This window comes from Podarcis pityusensis, assembly GCF_964106645.2.
Source record: "Podarcis pityusensis genome assembly, chromosome: 4".
In the NCBI taxonomy this organism is placed as follows: Eukaryota; Metazoa; Chordata; class Lepidosauria; order Squamata; family Lacertidae; genus Podarcis; species Podarcis pityusensis.
The window spans coordinates 64,374,014-64,396,582 of record NC_138027.1 but is presented as its reverse complement, the minus strand read 5'-3'; the positions used below and the strand labels follow the sequence as shown (position 1 = coordinate 64,396,582).

Below are 22,569 nucleotides of genomic sequence, written 5' to 3'. Positions count from 1 at the left end.
CTGAGGTACCACTGTAAATGGTTTCTGCTCTGTCTCCCCCTTGATCTTTACATTCTGACCTAGTTCTCTTGACATGGACGTCCATTGTTGATCTTTCTAGATATGATATAAAAGTTATTCTGCCTTCAAGAGCAGGATCTCTTAACTTGCCACAAGCCATAATGTTTAATCACAGAAGAACCAGATTCTTCCTCATAGAGATCCTACTTTATATGCTCAGGACTTAACATCTGAACACGTGATCCCATGCATACATCCTCTCTCTCTCTCTCTCTCATTGGTATTTCAAGCATACAGTATTGTGTCCTTCAGTACTTCCTATTCTGTTTACATATTTATCTCAAATATCACAAATTAGTTAAGGAGCCCATTTAAAGCATTCTGGGGCAATGCTTAAAGTGAGCAGAACTGTAAACCCACACTTTAAATATCTTTCCTAAACTCCTTGGTATAATATAAAACACTAAATAGCCTCATGTTCAAGATAATTCATAGGCCTTAACAAATGTTGCTTGTCTTGTTAAAATGCTAAAATGTAAAGCTCTCTGCATGCATGTGTTTCTCTTTCTCAATTAAATAGCAACCTCTTACCCATTTAGATGGTTCCTTCTGTGCTGTTAATGTCATTAAGAAATATTAGCACCATGTGAGTCAAACCATTTTCAGCTGCTAAGAAATGATTTTACATATGATCCCCAAAACCATGTGGCAGGTTCCAGCTGGGTAGTGGGACTCTGTTTTCCTAAGAGCAGCTGTGCACACTACTTGATCAGCTACTTTTGAAACTCCAGGAAGTTTTGAAAGTGATTTGTGATGCAATGTAGCTATTGCTTGGGGGGGGGGGGTGATAAGTGACAGAACAGAAGTTGTACACCCCTCTGTGCAATGCAGAAAACTTGGTTTACACCTATGGGGGCTCTCTAAACTGCAGTCACACTCTTTATTTTATGCCTTTGTTCATCTACAAAGTTAAATAATAATAATAAAATAAAATAATAATTATATTTATTTATACCCCGCCCTCCCCAGCCAGGACCGGGGTCAGGGTGGCTAACATCAAAGTATGATACATTAAAAACATAAATCAATCAATCGATTAAAATACATCTTAAAATCAATAAAATCAGATGGCAACCCACAGATTATAACTATAGGGGATGGGGAACATTGAGTGCTCACCAGGCCCAACTGTTTGTGCTGGTCTTATATGAGCTGGTGGAAAGGGTTAGGGAGGCCACTTACACACTGGGTCTTATAACAAAAAAGAAGAGGGGGGGTCAGACTGGGCCCCGACCAAAGGCCTGTTGGAACAGCTCTGTCTTGCAGTCCCTGCGGAAAGATGTCAAATCCCGCAAGGCGCTGGTCTCTTGCGACAGAGCGGTCCACCAGGCTGGGGCCACAGCCGAAAAGGCCTTGGCCCTGGTTGAGACCAGTCTAATCTCCTTGAGGCCTGGAACTTCCAAGATGTTATTGTTTGTGGACCGTAAGGTCCTCTGTGGGGCATACCAGGAGAGGCAGTCTCATAAGTACAAGGGTTCTAGGCCATTTTGGGTTTAACTGTAAATATCTTGCTGTTGCTCCCATCAGTTGGTATTCAGAGGCATGCCTGATATTGGAAAATAGTGTACAGCCGTCATTAATAGTTATTGATACTTTATTTGTTTAATCCCACTTAAAGCCATTTAAGATATTGGTTATCACCATATATTGTGACAGCAAATTCCACAATGATGTGCTATGGGGGGGGGACTTATTCTGAATCCTGAATCTTAAACTATTTTGCTTCATTTAAATTACTTTTAAATTGAATTTAATTTACATTTGTAGGCCCTTAAAGATCACAGAGTGGTTTACGCTGCAGATAAAGCCATAAGATACAATTATATTGATACCATATTTAAATAAGAACATAAATTAAATTTCCATATTACAAGACATAATCACAACACAGAAGCAAATGGCTCAGCACCTGACATTAAAAGGTCTCCAAAAGCCAGAGTGAATAAATACATCTAAAGCTGATCCCCCAAAAAAGGTGAATACCAAAGGCACCTGGCACACCTTGAAAGGTACGGAGTTCCACAAACATGGCGCCACAACAGAGAAGTTTATGCCTGGGGTCCTAGCTATCCACACACACCCTGCAATATCCACTGGCAGGACCACCAAAAGGGGCTGTGAGCTCCACTGCAGAGCCCACCATAATTGTGTGGTTTTGCTTAGCCATAGTTTGGCTTACCATACCGTGCAAACCAGCTCATTGTGTAGCTAAATGAATTAGAAACACCTCACATACCTGTGATAGCAGGTACTCCAAACTTCAAGTATCTAACCTCACCGTTCTTTGACTAATGTAAGCCTGAGATCCTCCATGACATTGCTTTGATTATGACAGCAGGCCATTCAACAGATTTATTCTAGAAATATTTAAGGAGCTTGCTAACATCTGTTCTAAAATCACTGAGTGTTTCTCTCTTATTTATTTCATTATATGCTCCTTTGTCTGGCCATCTGTGCTGCTTTGATAATAGTAACTCAAGCTGATGTTATGTAGTTCAGTAAATCTTCCACTCGGCAGACTTTCCCCTTATGCTAGGTACATTAAACAATCCGCCGTGTCGTCTTCTTTTTTTTCTAGTCATGACTCATTCTCTATTGTCTAAGGACTCTGATCATTTTCTTTACTTTTTGCGCAGACACTGTATAACGTGGCGAATTAATTTTAATTCTCCTCGTAATAAAAGCATCTTAAAAGCTGAGCGGCAAACAAAACATTTACATGGTATTAAATAGATCCCTAGTGATAGAGATGGAACCATCTTCTGTAATGTTGTCCACAAAGAGAGGTACCATTCAGTTTGTACTCTGGAAAGTTCTTTGGGGGTGGGGGGGTGTTTCAGCACATAACTATTTTTCCCTCTTGAAACATATTTTCAGGAGCACCTTCTTATCCATCTTATAGAACTTGGTTTTTACAAATCAGATCAATCCATTGAGCTTAATTCATCTACCTTTTCTCATCCCCTATTTCTAACTGACTCAAAGGGTGGGGGGAGGAAACTGAACTACTGCGCTGCAAGTACCTTTGTAAGTGGTTCTTAAGGATTATTTCCATTATTAACTGGGATGAGATATGAATAGGCTGAGATGGTTTCTTTTAAAAGTGACAAAAGCGTAACAAATGATGGATCAAGGTTGATTACTTAGAAGGGTCAGTTCACTAAAAATGGCTCATGTGTCTCAGTGTGACGAGAGAGACATGCTTTTATTTTATTGTAGTTCTCTTTTTTTCTGCTTAGGAGTCAGACTGCTCTCCACACAACCTTTCTGGAAGGACATTCAGTCTGTACCTCTGATTCGTACCTCAGGAAAACAGCAGAACAGTCCGTCACCTGAAGTTTGGGTGGTGCCGCTGAGGCGGCTGCAACCTTCCCGTCTTGCACATCACATTGAATACCAAGGACCTAAACCCTTAGGGAGAGGACAATTTATAAGCAAAAATGCATACCTTTGTTACTGACTGTTCGATGAAGAAAAATGAACTGAGCTACATATTTCTGTCTAAGGTAGACTGGCATGTTGTCGCTGTTTTACTGGTACATTCTGCAACATGTTGTGGCTGCAATAATTGTGTGCTGGTGGTGGGTTTAGACTGAACCATCCACGTGCCATTCTACTTTGTTAGTTGTTCTGCGATGCTTACCCAGTGGATGCATAATATTACTATCTGGAGGGGCATTCTTGCACTCCCAAGCAACAAAAGCAGGACAAGCAACAACAACAAACAAATTACAGGGTTTCAGCAGGAAGCAACGGGACATACAAAAATTAGGAACAGAGCCATGGGACTGTCATAAATAATATGGAAAACAAGATCATCCTGGACCTTCATTTTTTTATGAGGCAGCGCACATCCTTTTTTCTATCATTCTTTTAACTGCAGTATGTGACACTAATAAAGAAAAGCTATTTCCAGATTTATTATCACTATTCAGTTATACAACTAATGCTTAGTTAAGCTTGCATAAGCAAAGTTTAATATGCTCATTCAGTTGAACTGCTTTCCCATTAGAAATTCAAATCTTTACGTCTTTACCTCCTTTAAGGAGATTGAATCAAGAAATATTACTACCCAGGATTTCACTTCCCAAAACACATCATTCCAAATCAATGAATACCATTCTGCATATTAGAACGCTGCTCAAACAGGACTATTAAGGGCACTTAGAACTAGATCAAATTGTATGCTTTTGTAATGTAGTAATACAAGTACAGGCATGTTAGTACTGCAAATGTTTTCACCACTTTTCAGAATCAGCACTTTTCCAATAATTTGGTGATAGCAAGAGGGCACATTATTTGGCCAAAAAGTAGTATTTAGAATGGATGGAAGAACACATTGACTTTGTCCAGAAAAAGAAGCTGTGAATTAATTTTCCTGTCACGTTACAGTAACATAATTACACAAATATAAAATAATCAGGAATCTTTTGGCTTTCTTAGACTATGAACATTGGCACCTGCGATCATTGTTTTGAGTAAATACTTGCACTTTGACTTGCAGCATTGCACCAGTTCACCAAGGAGGATCCTTCATTTTGTTGGAAGGCACTGGATTTTGCTTGATGTGGCTATTTTCCTGTTCTCCTCTACCATGTACACTGAGGGGTGAGGAACTTTAAGTGCCTGAAGGCCACTTTCCCTCACAGGTGACCATCTGAAGGCTGCCTGCCTGTGGTGGTGCCAGAAGCAAAAAGTGGGTGGGGCTGGAGGCAAAATGGGTGGAGGAATTATTATCATTATTTATTAAATGTAATGGTTGCTTTTTTTGCCATTGCAGCTCAAAGCAACTTTCAGTATCTTAAGCAAAAAACAAATGTATACATACAGTTAAACCAGTATTTTTACTTAAAAAAACCCTCTAAAAGACAATTCTATTACTGTATTTTTAAAAAACTAGGTAAAAGCACCACACTCATTAAAAAGCCCATAGATACATAATTAAAAGCCAAAGGCCTGATGGAAAAGGAAGATTTTTGCCTTGTGCCTGAAGATATGTAACAATGGTGCCTGGTGAGCCTCCCTGGGAAGAGTATCCACTAGTGGGGAACCACCAGTGAAAAGGCCCGTTCTCGTGTTACCAGCCTCCATACCTCCCATGGAGGGGACAAATGAAGAAATGCAATAAATATGACGCCTTCCTAGCTTGGCCCTGTGTAGAGGCAGGTCACGTGACATGAGTGCCACACACTATGAATTGAATGTATAATAATAGCTCTAGTAGCTACTAAGACTTTCTTCGAGGGAGGGTAAGAAATTCAGTGTCAGAGTAGACTTTCTTTTGAATCCCAACCATTCTGTTTATTTATTTTATAATTTAGAAACTGCTTAATATTATGGTTTCTAAGTAGTGTATAATAGGGATACAGCATACATAACAAAATCATTTAAAATAAAGCTGTCTAGTGTTTGACTGGCTTGTATGTTCCATACAGTCAAAACAAGGCATAGACTGTAGTTCTATGAATATTTATTTGGGGGTTACCCTGAATAAAATCAATGGGATTTACATCTGAGTAAATTAGTAGGATTTACATCTTACATATGCAGGATCACATTTTTTAGAGTATGCGTTATATTTGTGGGTAGTTAGGCTTAAGTCTAGATTCATCTTTTTCTTATGTATCTTGTTCTTTTCAGTCTCATGTACTTTTGACCAGATTTTTTGTTTTTTCCTGATGTTTTCAGAAAGTGGAAGTATTGCTGGAGATCAGTGTTCCTCACTGTATGTGTAGACTTGGTTTCCTTCAGGCTTTTTAAAAAATCCATTCTAAAAGTCCAGGATAATTTCTGTAGCAAGGCAAAGTCTGAGTGTTACTGTCTGCTGAGACAAGATAAGAGTAAGTAATGGGTAGCTCTCTCTATCTTGTAAAGCTTTGGGTAAAACCTACATTTCATTTCCCTTCTGGAAATACAAACAGAGGTTTCCGCTTTTTCAGGCAAATTAATTTGGTTTGAAACAGTGGCGCCTTACCTACTCAATGCAGTTGACTAAAAACTCTGGCAAAGGTAATAACAGAAGGTAGTCCACCGCACTATTTTAATGCCAAATTTATACTACAGTCATAAACATTTCAGTTTGATGCAAAGGCTTTGCTCATTTGTCATGGTTCAGGATACATTATTCACACATTGAAGTCTGCTAACAGACTGGCTATACAGCTAAAGAATATAAATGATTGTCAGATGCATGAATAATCATGTTCACTTGCCACTGTTGTCACTTGCCAGCATTCTCACATGTAGGGGAAAGTTGCCATTAGTCCTTCACAGCAAAAGGGCCATGTGTGTTCACTTATCCATTACCTCCACAATCCCAGTCACCAGGAGAATGTATGGAAACTTACACACACACAAAACCCCAGCCACTTTACATGTGTTCTCACAGTTTTGGGGTTGCTCCCTTCCCTAGATGCTCCAAGTGTGGGAGATTAGCAGCCAAACCTAACAAATGCATATTCTTGTTAGTTAACATGAGAAGGGTCTAAGTCCACAGAGCTGATAGGCCATAGAAAGACAATTGGTAGAGAGGGTTCTGTGTGATGTCATTTCCCCTCCTCTTCTGGAGAGGAAGGAGCATATAGTACTTCCTGTTCCTCTCTCTCTCTCTTCCTGTGACCTGCCATAGGGGCAGATGTGCTCTGAAGCTGGTTATACTGTAAATGTAAGTATTTTGCCTGCGTAGTTTTTATTGCTGCCTTTGATGTGAACCAATGCAAGATTATAAGTAAATAATAAGTAGATTATATTTTTATACTTACTTCCCAGGTTGTTGTCTGAATCTTTATTAAGCGGGGTAAGAAAGGGGAGCCAGCTTACTTCATAGCTGGACTTGCTCAAAACAAGACTTTACTGCCTAATTCTTGTTCTTTTCATTTTGCTGCCAAGAATGGGATTTTGTAACTCTGTTTAACCAACACACATGGGCACCTAGAGGGATAAATTGCAATTAATATATCCTCTCCTGACCAATTAAAATGCATCCCACGCCAAGCACTTAACATTTAAAACGCCCCAGATGGTGGCTTTTGGTTTGTCTCCATTGGTTCCCTTTCTTTCTTTTCTGGCCACCTTTGCTCCCTCTGTCTGTTCTAGGAAATACGCAATTTTAACTCTTTTTCCTTCTTCAGATTCCACATACCCTTAATCTAGGCCCACTCTTCTGAAATAATCATGGGATAATCACATAACACAGATCAAAGTACTGCTTTAGCTTGCCCTGGGGTTGGGGCATGCCCAATGCAATTTTTCAACTACTTTTCTTTGGCCTTCGGATATTTTCTGCCACCCTGTGCCACATCACTTTAGAAAGTCTCCTTAGGCTGGATGTAGACATGCTGTAAAAGAAGACTGGAATGTGATGGAAGAGTTTGAAGGCGGTAGAATGAATTATAATCACATTTTTCAATGTTTCCAATGTAAAAACAACTCTGTTAGTAAAAGAAGAAAAAAAATCTCAGCAGAGAAAGTGTTTTGCTAGAGCCATTCTTCCTGGTGTGCAATGTTTTTATTTTATTTTATTTGCAGGGAGTTTTTATCTCAGGGGTGGGAAAACTGTGCCTCTCCAGATGTTGTTGGAGTCCCACTCCCATCATCCATGGCTATTGGCTCTACTGGCTGGAACTGATGGATGCTGGAGGGCAAAAGGTTCCCCACTCCCATCATATCTTGGAAAGCATTATAAAAATGGTGCCTGAAGTGGTGTGGTTGATTTTATCACCTCATCCTTCCGCCTCCTCATTCTGCTGCATTTGCAACTGTCTCATGTTGCAAAAGAAGTTTGCTATGTTGCATTCGGCAGGGGCAGGGATGGGAGAGAAATTTAGTTCAGTTTGCATTTCAAGGCAAGCCTACTTAATCCACACTTACCAAAACAATTTGCAAACCAAAACAAAGGCATCCTTCTAAAGTTACACATCTTTGAATTTTGTAATATCATTCTCCAGTCAAGTGCTGTGTACATAGATGTATATACTAAGGTAAAGTGTACATAAAAATGTTAGATTAGTGAAAATAGCATACAAAAAGCAATAAATAAGAGGAAATTGCTTGCTTGTATATACAGTGGTACCTCGGGTTAAGAACTTAATTTGTTCTTAACCTGAAACTGTTCTTAACCTGAAGCACCACTTTAGCTAATGGGGCCTCCTGCTGCCGCCGCGCCACCAGAGCACGATTTCTGTTCTCATCCTGAAGCAAAGTTCTTAACCCGATGTACTATTTCTGGGTTAGTGGAGTCTGTAACCTGAAGCGGCTATAACCCGAGGTACCACTTTAAAGCTATTTTTCATACAAAAAATGAGTATCAGAAGAAATTTGAACTAAAATGTGGATAAATTTTCATGAGAACTTTTAAAAAATTGAAAATTGATTTGACAAAGTGGAAAACTGAACTTAAGACCATTTGTACATGTTTTTATAACCATGACTGGCAATGGCTCGCTGTCCAGAGTTTCAAGCAGGACTCTTTCCCACCTCTACTTGAAGATGCCTGGGAATGAACTTGGGCCTTCTGCATGCCAGGCCAAAGCTCTACCCCTGAGTTACAACCATTCCCTCATATACTGTATGAAAGGTGTGGGGAACCTTTGGCCCTCCAGATGTTGCTAAACTACAACTCCTATCAGCTTCAGCAAGCATGGCCAAAAGGACCAAAAGTTCACACCACCTGCTATATGAGAAACACACACACACACACCCTTAAGAGTGCAGAAGTCGTTCATTTATTTCATTTATTCATATAGCCATATCCTTCTTTTTACTCCAAATGGAGTCCCCAAAACAGGTTGTAAACAGAACAAAACAATAGCATCAATTTAAAACCACAAGTAATTTGTTTAAAAACAAAACTATATAAAAGGCATTTCTAAACAAGGCTGTTTCCCTGAAGGTTAGGAGGGAAGGGCTGAACAAACCTTTTGAGGAAGATTCCAGACCTCAGGATCCACCACTGAGAAGACTTGTCCCCCATAACCAACAAGCACACCTCAGACAGCATTGAGGTGTGGTCCAGAGTCTCCTCATAAGAGCTTAATAGATAGACAGAGCCATGTAGGAGCAACCAGACTTTTAGGTATTCCAGACGCAAATCATTTAGCTTTGCAGTGGCTCCTTCTGTGTTTCTGAGCGGAATTCAAAGTACCACTTGTTGTCTTTAAACTTTAAAGATAACCAGTAGCACTTTGATTTGGGCTGAGAAACGCACCAGGATGCAAAGCAGATTAAATAGCAATGGAGTCAAATGCTCATACGCACCACATATCAACAGTCTGGCAGCGGCATTCTGAACCAGCTATAGTTTTCAGATCTTCAAAGGCAGCTCCACCTAGAGCATATTGTAACAGAACAACACATTTGTTATGTGGTAGTTTGGATCCAGGCCATTATCTTCATGGGGGTTTTTTCTGCTGTGAAATCTGCCATCGAGGTATGAAAGTAGGAGAACACTGCCACCTATTGAAAAAATTGATAGCGATCTGGTTATTGAGGTATCTACATCTTTCCAAAAACAACTCCAACCCACTCCTAAGCCCAAGGGACTTTCAAATAGTTGCACTGATCCTTGCTTGTGTAACATATGTTATTTGACGTTCTAACCAATCGTTGCATGTTCCTAGGTGTAAAGCAGGTGTCTAAGATTCAATAAGTCCCTGTTGTAAAATCCCACCGCTACCAGGAACTCACTTAGTGTCTTTAGGCAAGGTGTGCTCTCTTTGCTTATGCCCTGGCCCTCTTCATATGCAAGACAGGAATAATAATATTGACCTAGCTCTTTGGTTTGTTGCAAGGTTTAGAAACAGGATAATATATGTGGAGTGCCTGCTTAGAAACTCAAAAGCATTGTGCAAATGCTATTATCTGAGATTTCCAAGTGGAGTCAAGAGCATGTCCAATGCACACACAAGCCCACAGGTGGGCATTTCTGAAATGAAAGAGATAATTTCAGACACATGCATACACCTGCATGTGCTATGAATTCAGTTCAGAATTATAAGACTCAGAGCTGATTTTGACAGATTAATTTGACAAGCATTGTGAAGTGGCAGTCAAATATTGGGAGGTCTGTTAAATCCACTCTGCAAAAACTATAGCTATAGATAGATTTTGTTGTTGTTTAGTCGTTTAGTCGTGTCCGACTCTTTGTGACCCCATGGACCAGAGCACACCAGGCACTCCTGTCTTCCACTGCCTCCCACAGTTTGGTCAAACATATGTTCGTAGCTTCGAGAACACCATCCAACCATCTTGTCCTCTGTCATCCCCTTCTCCTTGTTCCCTCCATCTTTCCCAACATCAGGATCTTTTCCAGGGAGTCTTCTGTTCTCATGAGGTGGCCAAAGTACTGGAGCCTCAGCTTCAGGATCTGTCCTCCCAGTGAGCACTCAGGGCTGATTTCCTTCAGAATGGATAGGTTTGGTCTTCTTGCAGTCCATGGGACTCTCAAAAGTCTCCTCCAGCATCATAATTCAAAAGCATCAATTCTTCGGTGATCAGCCTTCTTTATGGATACACACAGACAAATGCCACACTGGCAGTTTAGCAAGGAATTGCCTTTTTTCCACTCCCCCTTTTATAGAGAAACCAGATACTATTACTCCCAGATGTTTGTACTCTGAAGTTTCTATTTCCCCCACCAAACGTGATTTGTGGGGACCTTCCCTTCTGAATCTGATACTGCATTGTTTTACTTTGAACTGGTGTTCTATTTAAATAATTTTTTTAATTATGATTATATTTTTACCAATTTCTTCTCATCAATTTTTACTTTTCATTTTTATATAGTGAAATAGTACTCTTTTGCTTTATAAATTCAGAAAGAAAGAAAAATTCTGTATTTAATGTGCACTCCATGGAAACAGTAACTGATATTAATAGGCAATGAAGGTGACTGTTCCAGATGTAATTAACAGGCTGTTCATCAGTAACCTAAAAGCCACATGGAACAGGAAGCAATAAAAGGGATAGGGAGCTTTTAATTAACATTGAAAAGAACCTTACCTGAAGAGGACAGACTTCTGAGTAAGCATTATAGAAGGATCTTAGCCATGGAGAAGGATCGCTTGATATGTGTGGAACCACTACTTAAGTGCCATCTCCAACTGATTGCAGGAAGCAATACCTCAGCAGGGCTAAAGAGATATACAGTGGTACCTCGGGTTAAGAACTTAATTCATTCTGTAGGTCTGTTCTTAACCTGAAACTGTTCTTAACCTGAAGCACCACTTTAGCTAATGGGGTCTCCCACTGCTGCCACTGCACCGCCACTGCACGATTTCTGTTCTCATCCTGAAGCAAAGTTCTTAACCCAAGGTAATATTTCTGGGTTAGCAGAGTCTGTAACCTGAAGCGTCTGTAACCTGAAGCATCTGTAACCCGAGGTACCACTGTATTATGGATAGATGGAACTGTGGTTTTAAAATAACTACTTAAAGCTCATTTTCCCCCAAGGTGTATTGAACAGGTACATCATAAGTCTAATAAACTAAACACCTTTGTGAATCATATTCAGCTGAATCATAACCAGACTTATACTGTATAGAAAAGTACACTTACTTTCATCACCCAAAAGATGGAAAGCAGTCACCAGAACAAGAATGTCTAAGCAGATGATAATAACCTGTCACCATTGTTCAATCAGCCCATGTTTGCATTGGTTTAGCTAATTGATATTGCCAGAAGTTGCTTCCAGGCAGGACTGTAAAAACAAAAGCTGCTCAGGAAGCTGAATCTTTATGTGTGCAGAATTCCTTTCTACAGGCACTTTGCAGTCCCTGCACATGACTCTACCCATCAGTCTGTCCTAGTGAGAGCCAGAACATTTCACTTTTCCAATTAGTAATTTTCATCATGTTCATTCTACTGAGCATAACACCACTTTGGAACCACATTTCTTTTTATTCCCTGGTAGAAAATCCCCTCTCCCTCTGCTTTATAGATTTTCTCTCATATATGACAGCCAGTGCCATATATTTGTTGAAATGCCCTTTTCAGTTTGAGAAGATAAAAGGAGCTAGCTAGCAATTTCAGCAGAATATTGTTAAATATCAGTGAGTGCCTCCAAAAAGTGGCAATGAATGCCATGTTGCAGTCCGGATATTACATTTGGCATAATATTTTCCATACTGGGGGGGGGGGAGATATTTGAAATGTTTTGTTGTATATTGCACTTAAAACACACTTAAAATGTTGTATTTGCAGCTGTATAACTGAATCCTTTGTCTACACACATTAGGGAGATGCACATATGCAGGAGGAAGAGTGGTCAGATCATTAGTTCAGTCACTGTGTACAAGGCAGATTACATATATATTATACTTGTACCAGAGGGAATTAGCAATCACAGTGTCAAGGAGGGTATATTACAAAAACGAAAGATTGATTGCTATGCAGTTTGTCAAAGAAACTGGCAGTATTTAAATTTGACCTTTGGATAGCGCTAAGAAGACCCTAATGCCAGTTACAGAGAGGAGAAGGCAATTACCATCAGACTGGCATGCACAGAGCTGTATTAGGTTAAAGAGGGAAGTTCAATGCAAATACTCCTATCTGTGGGCTTGGGGTGCTGGGTTCTGAGACCAGAAAGGGGAACCATCTGTAAGACTTGGGTAGTTGCTGCCTATGCCCTCATCTGGTCAGGAGAAGTGATGGGATGTCCTAGACAAAGTGACATACGCTGCTTTGCGTATAAAGAACATAGGCACATTTGTTTGGGCGTGGACAAGCAATCACCTTGCTTTGGTGTCCATCCTGCGTCTATAAAGGCTGGGAGGCCTAGCAGGCTGCTTTGCTGCTAAGTCTACATCTTCTTTAATAAAGCAGTAGAATTGGCCATTCTGATGTTTTTGACATCCTTCTTTGGTATCCTTGTACCCAACCCCTCCCCCGAGCCCTGCTTTGGGCCTGCAGTTCAGAACAGAGAGCAACTGAAGTGAAAATTAATGCCTTGACTGTTCCAAGATGGGAAAAGTGGAGAAGCTCTTCTTCAGAGGGTAGCAGTAAATCAGTAAGCTGTCTTTGTGTTAGGACACTGGGGGCTTCACCATTCCTCACAAATCCTTGGCGATCAGACACTCTGGCTCTTAAAGATAGCTCTTGCTGTCAACAAACAACCACAGAAAAGGCAATGATAGGAAGCAAAGGATAGAATGAGCCCTCATAGGTTTCCTTGAGCCCAACATTGCATGAAACTGATTTTGCAATGAATTAATATTTGTTCCTTTTGAGCCTCGACAGAAGCCCTGAGTATAAAAATAACAGATGGAAAGGAAGGTAAAAGACAGAGGACAGAGACCCCGTAAGAATAGTTTAGCACATACTTGAAAGCAAGTTGCACTGAAGCATTGAGACTTGCTTCTATGTCAACATGTTTAGCATCTAATGGATAATTTTATTTCATCCTTTCTAGGGTCAAAATTGCACGTGCATTTTAATCTGTTTTAATTTTGATATGGCAACCTTCCCTTTCAGTTAATGAACATATCACCATTATTTTCCTGCCTGAAATGTCACATGCCTTCAGAAGGCATCTCTCCACATTCCTATCCTAAATACCAGCCAGACTGCCCTGTATGTGCCTGCAATACTGCTAGTTCCTTCATGGTTTCCTCCTACTCCCCTATTCTCCTGTCAAATTGACAAAGTCAGGGGGAAACCATATCAGATTCACCTGTGCCTCTAGTTTCTTGGTTGATTAAAGTATTCCTGTGTGCAACTAGACTGGTGTGCTGTGCATACATAATTTTTGAAGTAGGAAAAAAACCGCCTGCTCGGCTGAGTAGTAACAACAGCAGAGAAGTAAGATGGACATGTGATGCTCTCATAGCCTCCATGAAAGTGCTAAGGTTTCCCCCTCAACATTGTTAGTTTCACAAGAGAGGGAAGAAGGGACATGGTAAAGGGAAATCTGCCTCTATAAAACTCACTTCCATAGAGAGGAAAACATTCCCAAATACATACACTGTAGTTCAATACAAGAAAAATGGTGGGTGGACTATAAATTGAGATTCAGATACATAACATGTTTGCAAGTGGCACAAAAATGCAAGAAGAATGAAATGTGGCTATAAATGCCTTCCTGCACAGTCACTAATCACTTTAAAAATCAAATACTGTACAAGTACATTTAAAATTGCTTTTCTGTCTTTCACACAACATAAGGAAAAAACAGCACCTCTACAACAGGGGTGGGTCACCTTTTCCAGATTCTGACCTCTCCCACCACCACCCCTCAGGCAATTTTGGCAGATGCACAGGGCCCACATAGCAATCAGCTGATGCCATTAAGTGAGGTGACAGCTTCAAAAGGGCTTCCTGTCAGCAAAATTGTACATAGAGGAAAACTCTGTGTGCAGACACTGAGCTGCATTGGGCATGGCAGAACAGGATTGGCAGCAGTCAAAGTGCACACAGGAGTTGGCGGCTGCTGCTGCTTTTCACTGAATTCCCCTCTGCCCATATTTTCCAGTAAACAATTGCAAAAAAGTGAAAACGTGTCCTTGATAAATCAGCACAGGGTTACCATGTCCTGGATTTCATATATTGATAATAAATAATTGATAGCAAACAATTGCCAAAAAAAAAAAAGTGAAAACATGTCCTCGATAATTCGGCATAGCGATACCATGTCCTGGATTTCATTTATTGATAATAAATCACTTTTGATTTAGCACCTGTTTCTGGTCAAGTGAATTAGACACTTTGTTAATGAGAAGCTGGGTCTTTCATTGCTTTCCCTTTACGAGAATGCAAATAGGAGCTGCTGCTGTTGTCCTTGTTATGGTAACAAGTTTCTATGCTTCCTTCATGGCCGGCGATTCAGTTCCAAAAAGGAGCAAGCAGCTGTGAATCAGATGTTCTTCAGACATCTGTGTCCTTTCCCAGAGAAAGTTTTGGCAATGCAGCTTTTAAGATCACTCTGGGGGGAAATGCCACACAAAGTATAACAATTCAGCTGCTGATCGGAATGCGATGCTCTGGCTATGCCACATCCGGTGTTGCACTGACACTCGGGTCACCTAAAGCAGGGAATGAGAACCGGTGGCCCTCCAGGCGCTGCTGTGATCCCCTCAGCCCGGGCCAGCATGCCCAACGGTCAGAGGCGCATCCTGGAGGGCGACCAAGCTTCCTCCCGTGACGAGGCCGCATTTCCCCTCACAGACTAGGGCGCAGTCAGCGGGACATGCGCAACTGCGCCTCGGCGGAGGACAAGCGGGGAACAGCCGCGAGGGGAAGAGCGCGGGCGTGTCAGTGTCGGCCATCGGGTCCCGCCCCCAGAAGCAGCCCGGCCTCCCGCGCCTGCCTCTTCCTCCCGCCGGGCCTCGGCGCTGCCCTTCTCTTTCCTCCCTTAGCCGGGGGCCAGCGAGACGTGCCATGGAGCCGCCGCGCGCCGGGACACCCGCAGAATGCCAGGGGGCGGCGGGGAGCGCGAGGCGCCGGCGACGGTTGGCGACGCGGCCGCTGGCCGTTGGCGTGCTGCTGGTGCTGGCGGCGGTCATGACCGAGGAGGCGGCCACCGCCGAGGCTGCGCAGGGCTCGGGAGACGAGAAGTGCCACTACTACGCGGGGGGCCAGGTGTACCCGGGCGAGGCGTCGCGGGTGCCCGTCCGAGACCACTCGCTGCACCTCAGCAAGGCCAAGAGTAGGTGCCGGAGAGGCCCGGCGAGGCGAGGGAGGGAAGGAGCGAGCGGGAAGGCGGGAGGGAGAGAGACAAGAGGCGGCTGCCTCGTCGCCTCATCCTTGGCGCCGAGGGAGAAGCCGGGGCGGCGGCCGGGAGGAGCCCCTCAGCCCAGCCTTTCCCCCTCCCTGCTCCCTCTGCTTTTTTTACTATTCGTTATTGTTCATCTCGACGTTGGCATTGTGCAAAGCAAAGCAAAACCCCACACACACCCACAGCCCCCGCTCCAGTTTTGTTCCCTTGCGGGGAAGAGAATTTACGGGGGTGGGGAAAACGCGAGTGCTGCTGAGACGCGCAGGACGTGCCGTGTTGTCTAGAGACGCTGCTGGGAAATTGGGGGGGACGGGAAATGATGTCGCTGCCGCAACGTGGCTTCTTGTCGTTGTTGATCTCTTGCAGCAGAGAAGAGGGAGAGAGGGAGGCCTTCAGAGAAGAAAAGTGATTTATGGTGGAATAATTTGTTTCGCAGCACATCACGAAAGCTTATTCCGCAATAAGCAAAACAGAATCAAGTGGCCACAGGCCTCATCCGTGTTTCTTCTTAAGCTCCCCTTCCAAAAAGGAACAGCAGGTTAAAGCCAAAAAAAGTGCTCTCTGCCTGCAAATTGGGTAGAGTTTTGAAGGCTTCTCCCCACCCAGCGCAAATGGTAGCGTGAGAATGGGTTAAATTTAAAAGAAGCACCTCCCTCTTGTTGCAAATATTTACTTTCCTTGTCGGTGCATGGTTGATTAGCGGTTGTTTTTTTAGTAAGGACACGTCAGACAAAGGCTATTGCTTTGAAAGTGCAGAGAGGTTTTTAAAAGAAGAAGTTTAAGGCTGCAATCCTACACCTACTTACCTAGGAGTTAGCCCCATTGAATACAGTACTTCAATGAGTAAGCCATGTGTTTTACAGCATTCTGAAACGATAGAGTGGCATTCTGTACTACAGTACAATCAACTTAATATGCTGTTTTTCAAAAAAGTTTCAACTAAGTACCTCCTGGTAAGAAAACTGCAAGATTGAATAATCTGGCAGATTTCTTGTTTGTTTTTTAGACAATTTGCAAAGAAGACAAGCTTTGTATCCAATAGTGACTTAGTTCCAAGAGTGGCTTGTCTATTTTTGTAAATAGTCCTCATAAACTGATCCAGTAAGCAGGTGCTTTGAGTATATGTCTTTAAGTTGCAATCCTAATTCATATACATACTGTACTTACATTTAATTCAGTAGGGTTTATGTCTGAGTAGATACAGAGAGAGTTTTGTTAATCAATGGACAGTGATTCTTTAGTTTTCATACTTGGGCTGCAGCTGGGTCCATTTTTTATATATCTCAATTATGTTTTTCATCAAGTAGTATCTTCAGTGTCACCAAGCACTGATTACTGTGATTTAGACTGCTACCTTTCACAGTGCCATTGAAGATACTGTCGGATGCAATATATTTTAAATATCAGCTGCTGGGAATCAGACCAGAGAGGGTGCTTAGTCACTCAGGTCCCATTTGCAGACTTCCCATATGTGTGTGTCTGGCTACCACTAGAATAGGATGCTGAAGTAGCATCCTTTGACATGAATCCAGCTGGTTTCTTCTGAGGATATCATACTCTAACCTTGTGAAGTATGTGTTAACAAAAGTTTTGTAGAATCTCAAATCCCAATCTTCAGCACTGCACCTATCCCTTTAGCTGCCATTTCTTAGTGCACACCTTAGTACCAACATATTCCATTCACCCATCCTATGAATTTCCAAATTTGTGCTGAGATAGTTCCAAACATTTGTGTTGCACACACCACCGGCAAATAAATAAATAAATAAATAAATAAAAATGTGTGCTATGGCATTAGTGTATGTTTGTTGGTACACCAGTTCTCAATAACTTACTGTAAGTCATAAGAACCGCAACTGAAATAATTTTTCCAATATTTAAGTTCTTCCAGCATTGCTTCTTTAAAATGAACATTATCTATTTAATTTAATCTATTCAAAGAGAAATATTGCACTTATATCCCAGCACAATCAGGCAAAATGAATTAAAGTACAATGTATCCTTCATTTTTAGTTTCCGAACCAGCACCCTATTGGGAAGGAACAGCAGTCATCAATGGAGAGTTTAAAGAACTGAAATTAACGGATTTCGAAGGAAAATACCTTGTTTTCTTCTTTTATCCACTTGACTTGTAAGCAAAACACATGAAATATATGTATATTTTCACAATATAATGCTTGCTGATCATAGCAGTCTTTTCATTTTTAGGCCAAGAAAATTGCTTATTTAACAGGAATAAAGAATTGGAAAATATAAAATTATGAAAGTGGCTATGGAAATCCCACAAATTATAATCCTAAGTGTTTTCTCGATTTATTGGGGTAATATGTGTGAAATTCACAATGATCCATGGGTGGGGGCAGCTGCCCCCCATCAAGTAAATAAATAAAATTGCCTAACTAAGTGGCCAATTGCATCGCAGATAACTCGGTTCTGCCCCACCCCCCACCCCCACATAATTCCTGCCTCCTCCTCCCCCACCCCAAATAAATCCTGGCTACTCACATGCAATGATCATCAATCCTTGTAATTCTGAACTTGTGTGGTCTGATTTTTTTTTTGAGTAGGACAACAGGACAGGGCCCCCAGAGATATGGTAGAAGTCTCTATGCAAGCTGTTAGTTTGTAAAGGGGATAACAGCCCAGCAAGGACTCATGCTCAGGGCCCTTACTCTCCAGAAATGTCCCACTATACATAGCAGAGCCCTGTAGCACTATGTAGCAAGCAAAAGCAAACTCTCCCAGTGGTGTGGAGCAGCAATGCCACTTTGCTGGCCACAGAGCCACTGCAATTTACCAAGAGCAGTGAAATGGTGGGGAGGTTGATGTGGTACAGGAACACTGGTAGGAGTGCTGATTGGCTGCACCAGTGTGCCCCTATCACACCAATCTTCCTGCTACTTCGTCCCTCCTCCTGGTAATTGGCATCCATCCCACTGCCATATAGTTGATTGATTTTTTGAAGTGAAGGACAAATAAGATAGTTTTCTATTAAACATAATAATGTTGAACATGACTGCTGCTTTCAGACTGGAAATAGAATTTTCTGTCTAGTAGTTCACTCAAAATATTTGCTGTGGCACCATATAAGTATTTAGGATGTCACATATCAACAGCTATGCAAACACTTCACAGAGTATGTAGTTATTCTGGCACTGCAAAATGGTTGAACAGAATACACTGCCAAAAATGTTTAGAATAGGATGCTAGAGTTTTAGAAGTTGTAATGGAATAAAACTTGTTTTCCTACATGCATCCTTGAATCAGTGACCAATGAAGGCTATAAATGGGCAGGCATAAATAAAAGAAAATAATAAATAAATAGCTGGAAAATTGAGTGCTCTGCAGAAAGCAGTTCATTTCTGTTTTAGTGATTGGTTATAAATAGGGATCTGTTCTTTTTAGAAATTTACATTTTGGTCTCTCTTTAAATTTAGCACATTTGTATGTCCAACGGAGATCATTGCCTTTAGTGACAGAATTGAAGAATTCAGAGCAATAGGTGCTGAAGTGGTTGCTTGCTCAGTAGACTCGCAGTTCACTCATTTAGCATGGTAAGTCCTTTTTCCCTTTCATTTACACAACTTATTGGTAGCCATTACATTTTCTGTACAAAGCAGAAATCTTGATTGGAAACTTGGGACTGTTAAGTAACTGCAGCCATCCCATGAGTATAGCTGCCTGGTTACAGGAGGCCTGTCAATGGCAGGAGGAATGTGTTGTCAGGAAACTTCCATTTCTGGAGAAGTGCACACAGGAGAGGGTGAGGGAGATGCAAAGACTAGATCAGGTCCATTAAATTCACCACCTATCATGTAGATACTGTGAATGATACTAAGTTGATAGTGCAGGTATGGAATAGTTCTCACAGAAGTATTTGGTGATCTTCATTGCTATAGGATTAATACAGCTCGGAAGCAAGGAGGACTGGGACCAATAAAGATACCACTTCTTTCAGATTTGACGCACCAGATCTCAAAAGATTATGGAGTTTATCTAGAGGATCAAGGACATGCTCTTAGGTATAATGTTAACTATTCCATTACCTTCTCTGTCTGCTACTCAAATAGTTATAGATTATTGTCATATTTTTCCTGTATGAAGCTGTATCAAAATTCTGTTACATTCAACAAAAATCTGTGTTTAAAAAAGTTGCAAGATCAGAATTGCTGATTTTACAACAGCAGTCTATTGGAGAGAAAAACTTGACTAGAACAAGAGCACAGTTCTTAAAAGCTGGGTTAGCAATTAGTTATTTCAGTGGATCTATGACGTGCATCGTTAGATCCCATAGTGAAATAAAATGTATTGCTTTCGGTGAAGAGTTGATACAGGTGTTTCACAGACAGGTGATATATGCACAGAATGAGGTTATTGATATTTGTCTTGCCAATTTCTCTTATATTTATGTTTCCACAGAGGCCTGTTCATTATTGATGGCAAGAAAAATCTTCGACAAATCACAATGAATGATCTTCCTGTTGGCAGATCTGTAGATGAGACTCTTCGTCTAGTACAAGCATTCCAGTATACTGACGAACATGGAGAAGGTATTTCCTGCAGGGTTAAACATTCAGTTGCCTACACAGAAAAGAAAGATTTCTTCTAGATAGCAAGTAAGAAAGCTGAGACTGTTAGATATTTTGACAAATTACTGTTGGTCTTAACATTTCTAGCAATCTTCAATACTATAATACCTGGTTCCGGGTATTAGTTGTAAAACTAATTGAAAAGTTCTCATTCTATGATTAAATCCTACTTCATTCAGCTACCTCATCATATATAGATTTGTACTTGCAGAAAATGAATTATTTCTTTCATGTTCCACAAAACAAAAGGAATAGGAAGGCAGGGTTATTTTTAACCATGAGCTTAATGTCTCCTTTCCTTGTCTTCTTAGTTTGCCCTGCTGGTTGGAGACCAGGCAGTGAAACAGTAAGTGGGTGTTTATAAATATAATTGGAACATAGTTTTTCCTTGAATGCTCCATTTGAAATTTTTTATCTTATGTCATGTGGGGAATGTTATCAGCAGGCCAAAAGCAATGCATGGGCAATTTGAATGCCATTTGAAACCTTGCCTTTTACTTCTTCATCTTATCTCTATCAGCTTTTCCAGCATGCTTTTCTTGCTAAGATTTTACACAGTGAAGGAAAAATCAAGACTAAGTATTTCCTTAAGGTGCTTGCATGTTAGATAACTGCTACATGAATAGCATTATTGTTGTGCAAAAACCTGCTCCAGAACTCTATAGCATTTAAGTAGGATACAAAAAATCACAAGTACTAGTAATTTTGCACTCTTAACATATAACAGTATCTTCATTGGTCAATAGATTTCACAGTCTCTGAATACATCCACTTAGGCTACAGTCTTATGCACATTTAACTTGGAATAAGTCCCATTAAATTCAAGGAGTTAATTTTGAGTAGGTATGCACAGGGCTGCAGTCTTTATAAACATTTTGTAGAAGTATTTGCCATTTATTTCTACATTATAGACTTTCAGAATAAAGAAACATCAAAGTTGAGGATATTAATCTGAGTTTTTTGGCCAGTGACTTGACAAGTGCAGCAATGGAATAACATGTGGTTTATCACAAGTGCGACTGTAGACAGGTCACAAAAGAACACTGCATGCGTTCTCAAGACAGTTCCACATCCCTACAGTAGTTTGTTTTATCCAGACATGTTACTGAAGGACACCGATGATTTCAGTCTTCCCCCTTATGATTTTGGGTACAATCCGAAGAGCATTAGGTGCACCTTGGTACCAGAAAAATCCATGGTGCTTATCAGTGCAATCCTATGCTCACATTATGATTGGGGTGTATGTGTCACCATATCCAGTGTGTGAGGGCAAGAACACAGTCAGAAAATAGAAAATACAAAATCCATACAAGCAAGAAGCATTATCAAAGATCACAGACACATTCCAGACAAGCAAAAGCACTTGTTAGAGAGCAGGGCCAGTGAGGGGAGAGGGAAAGATGCGATGCATGGAGGGCCAAGGCTACCCACCCTTGGTATACCATATCTGAATTGGTGTAACTGTAGTTCTTACCAGGAAATGTGTGTGTTGAGCAGCAGCAGGAGAGGTAGGGCACATGCGTCTGTAGGGTACTCTGTATCATCAAACTATTGTGACATGAAAACAGGAATACACTAATAGCTGTAGCCATGCCTTCTGCATGTGTTTAGATCAAACCTGAAGATGCTATGAGAATGTGGTGGCCAAGAGAAGATTTGTAAGTACTGTTGGGTATTTGAGTACCTGTGTTATCTTGGGGAACTCATTGGAGGATGGATGGGTCTAATATACATCCAATCATCAGCACAGGACTTAGTTCACTTTATACAGCAGATATATAACAAACATTAGACTATTTTGATTTTGATTGCAACTTTTTTCTCCTTATCCAGATAATTCCAGATCCTGCAGGAAAACTGAAGTATTTTGGTAAAGTGAACTGACTGCTTTCTTCTACAATTCACAGCTAAAAATCTGCCAATAAAAGTTCCACTAATTTTGATAATTGCTTGTGTGTTGCTTCTTGGTGGAATTGTACCAGTGTTTGGTTCAGTGTGTATAAGGCTTCTTGTTCTACTAAAGTAGAATAATAGCAGTGAAGCAGTGCTAAAATATTACCATGTAAAATTACTTTCACTGTTGGAAGCCTCATGCTGCTAGTCACACTAATAACTATTTCTAACCCAACTATATGCATGTTTACTCTGAAGTAAGCATTGTGTTCCATAGAATTTAGTAAGTGTGCAAATTAATCTCACACACCGAACCAAGGA

At 41.0% G+C, this 22,569-nt stretch overlaps 1 protein-coding gene and 1 long non-coding RNA gene across 6 annotated transcripts; one reads left to right on the top strand and one right to left on the bottom strand.

Annotated features, from left to right (window-relative positions):
- Positions 1-8,760: 8,760 nt before the first annotated feature.
- Positions 8,761-15,163, bottom strand: LOC308475009. 2 transcript variants are annotated; one of them, XR_013985077.1, is made up of 3 exons: positions 14,226-15,163; positions 13,003-13,151; positions 8,761-9,982 (listed from the first exon to the last, which is right to left on the bottom strand). It is a non-coding gene; the product is annotated as an uncharacterized lncRNA (long non-coding RNA). The 2 variants fall into 2 exon arrangements; XR_013985076.1 differs by having other exon boundaries at positions 8,761-13,151.
- A 137-nt stretch (positions 15,164-15,300) lies between these two features.
- On the top strand, positions 15,301-22,301 carry PRDX4 (peroxiredoxin 4). Of its 4 annotated transcripts, none has more exons than XR_013985072.1 (8): positions 15,301-15,697; positions 17,780-17,897; positions 19,204-19,320; positions 19,666-19,788; positions 20,186-20,382; positions 20,667-20,701; positions 21,967-22,013; positions 22,189-22,301. XR_013985072.1 is itself a non-coding variant. In XM_081001673.1 (8 exons), the coding sequence occupies exons 1-8, from the start codon at positions 15,430-15,432 to the stop codon at positions 22,190-22,192; spliced, it is 843 nt and encodes a 280-aa protein (XP_080857799.1). In that variant the 5' UTR covers positions 15,302-15,429; the 3' UTR covers positions 22,193-22,301. The 4 variants fall into 4 exon arrangements, 3 of the variants coding, with proteins under 3 accessions (XP_080857800.1, XP_080857799.1, XP_080857798.1); XM_081001673.1 differs by having other exon boundaries at positions 15,302-15,697; positions 20,186-20,316; XM_081001674.1 differs by lacking the exon at positions 21,967-22,013.
- The last annotated feature ends 268 nt before the right edge of the window (positions 22,302-22,569 follow it).

What these genes read in the sequence shown, in the direction of transcription:
- PRDX4 (XM_081001673.1), top strand. Translation starts at nt 15,430, where the DNA reads ATGGAGCCGCCGCGCGCCGGGACACCCGCAGAATGCCAGGGGGCGGCG. An exon ending in GCACCTCAGCAAGGCCAAGA is followed by an intron (nt 15,698 to 17,779) that starts GTAGGTGCCGGA and finishes CTTCATTTTTAG; the next exon opens with TTTCCGAACCAGCACCCTAT. An exon ending in TACTGACGAACATGGAGAAG is followed by an intron (nt 20,317 to 20,666) that starts GTATTTCCTGCA and finishes TTGTCTTCTTAG; the next exon opens with TTTGCCCTGCTGGTTGGAGA.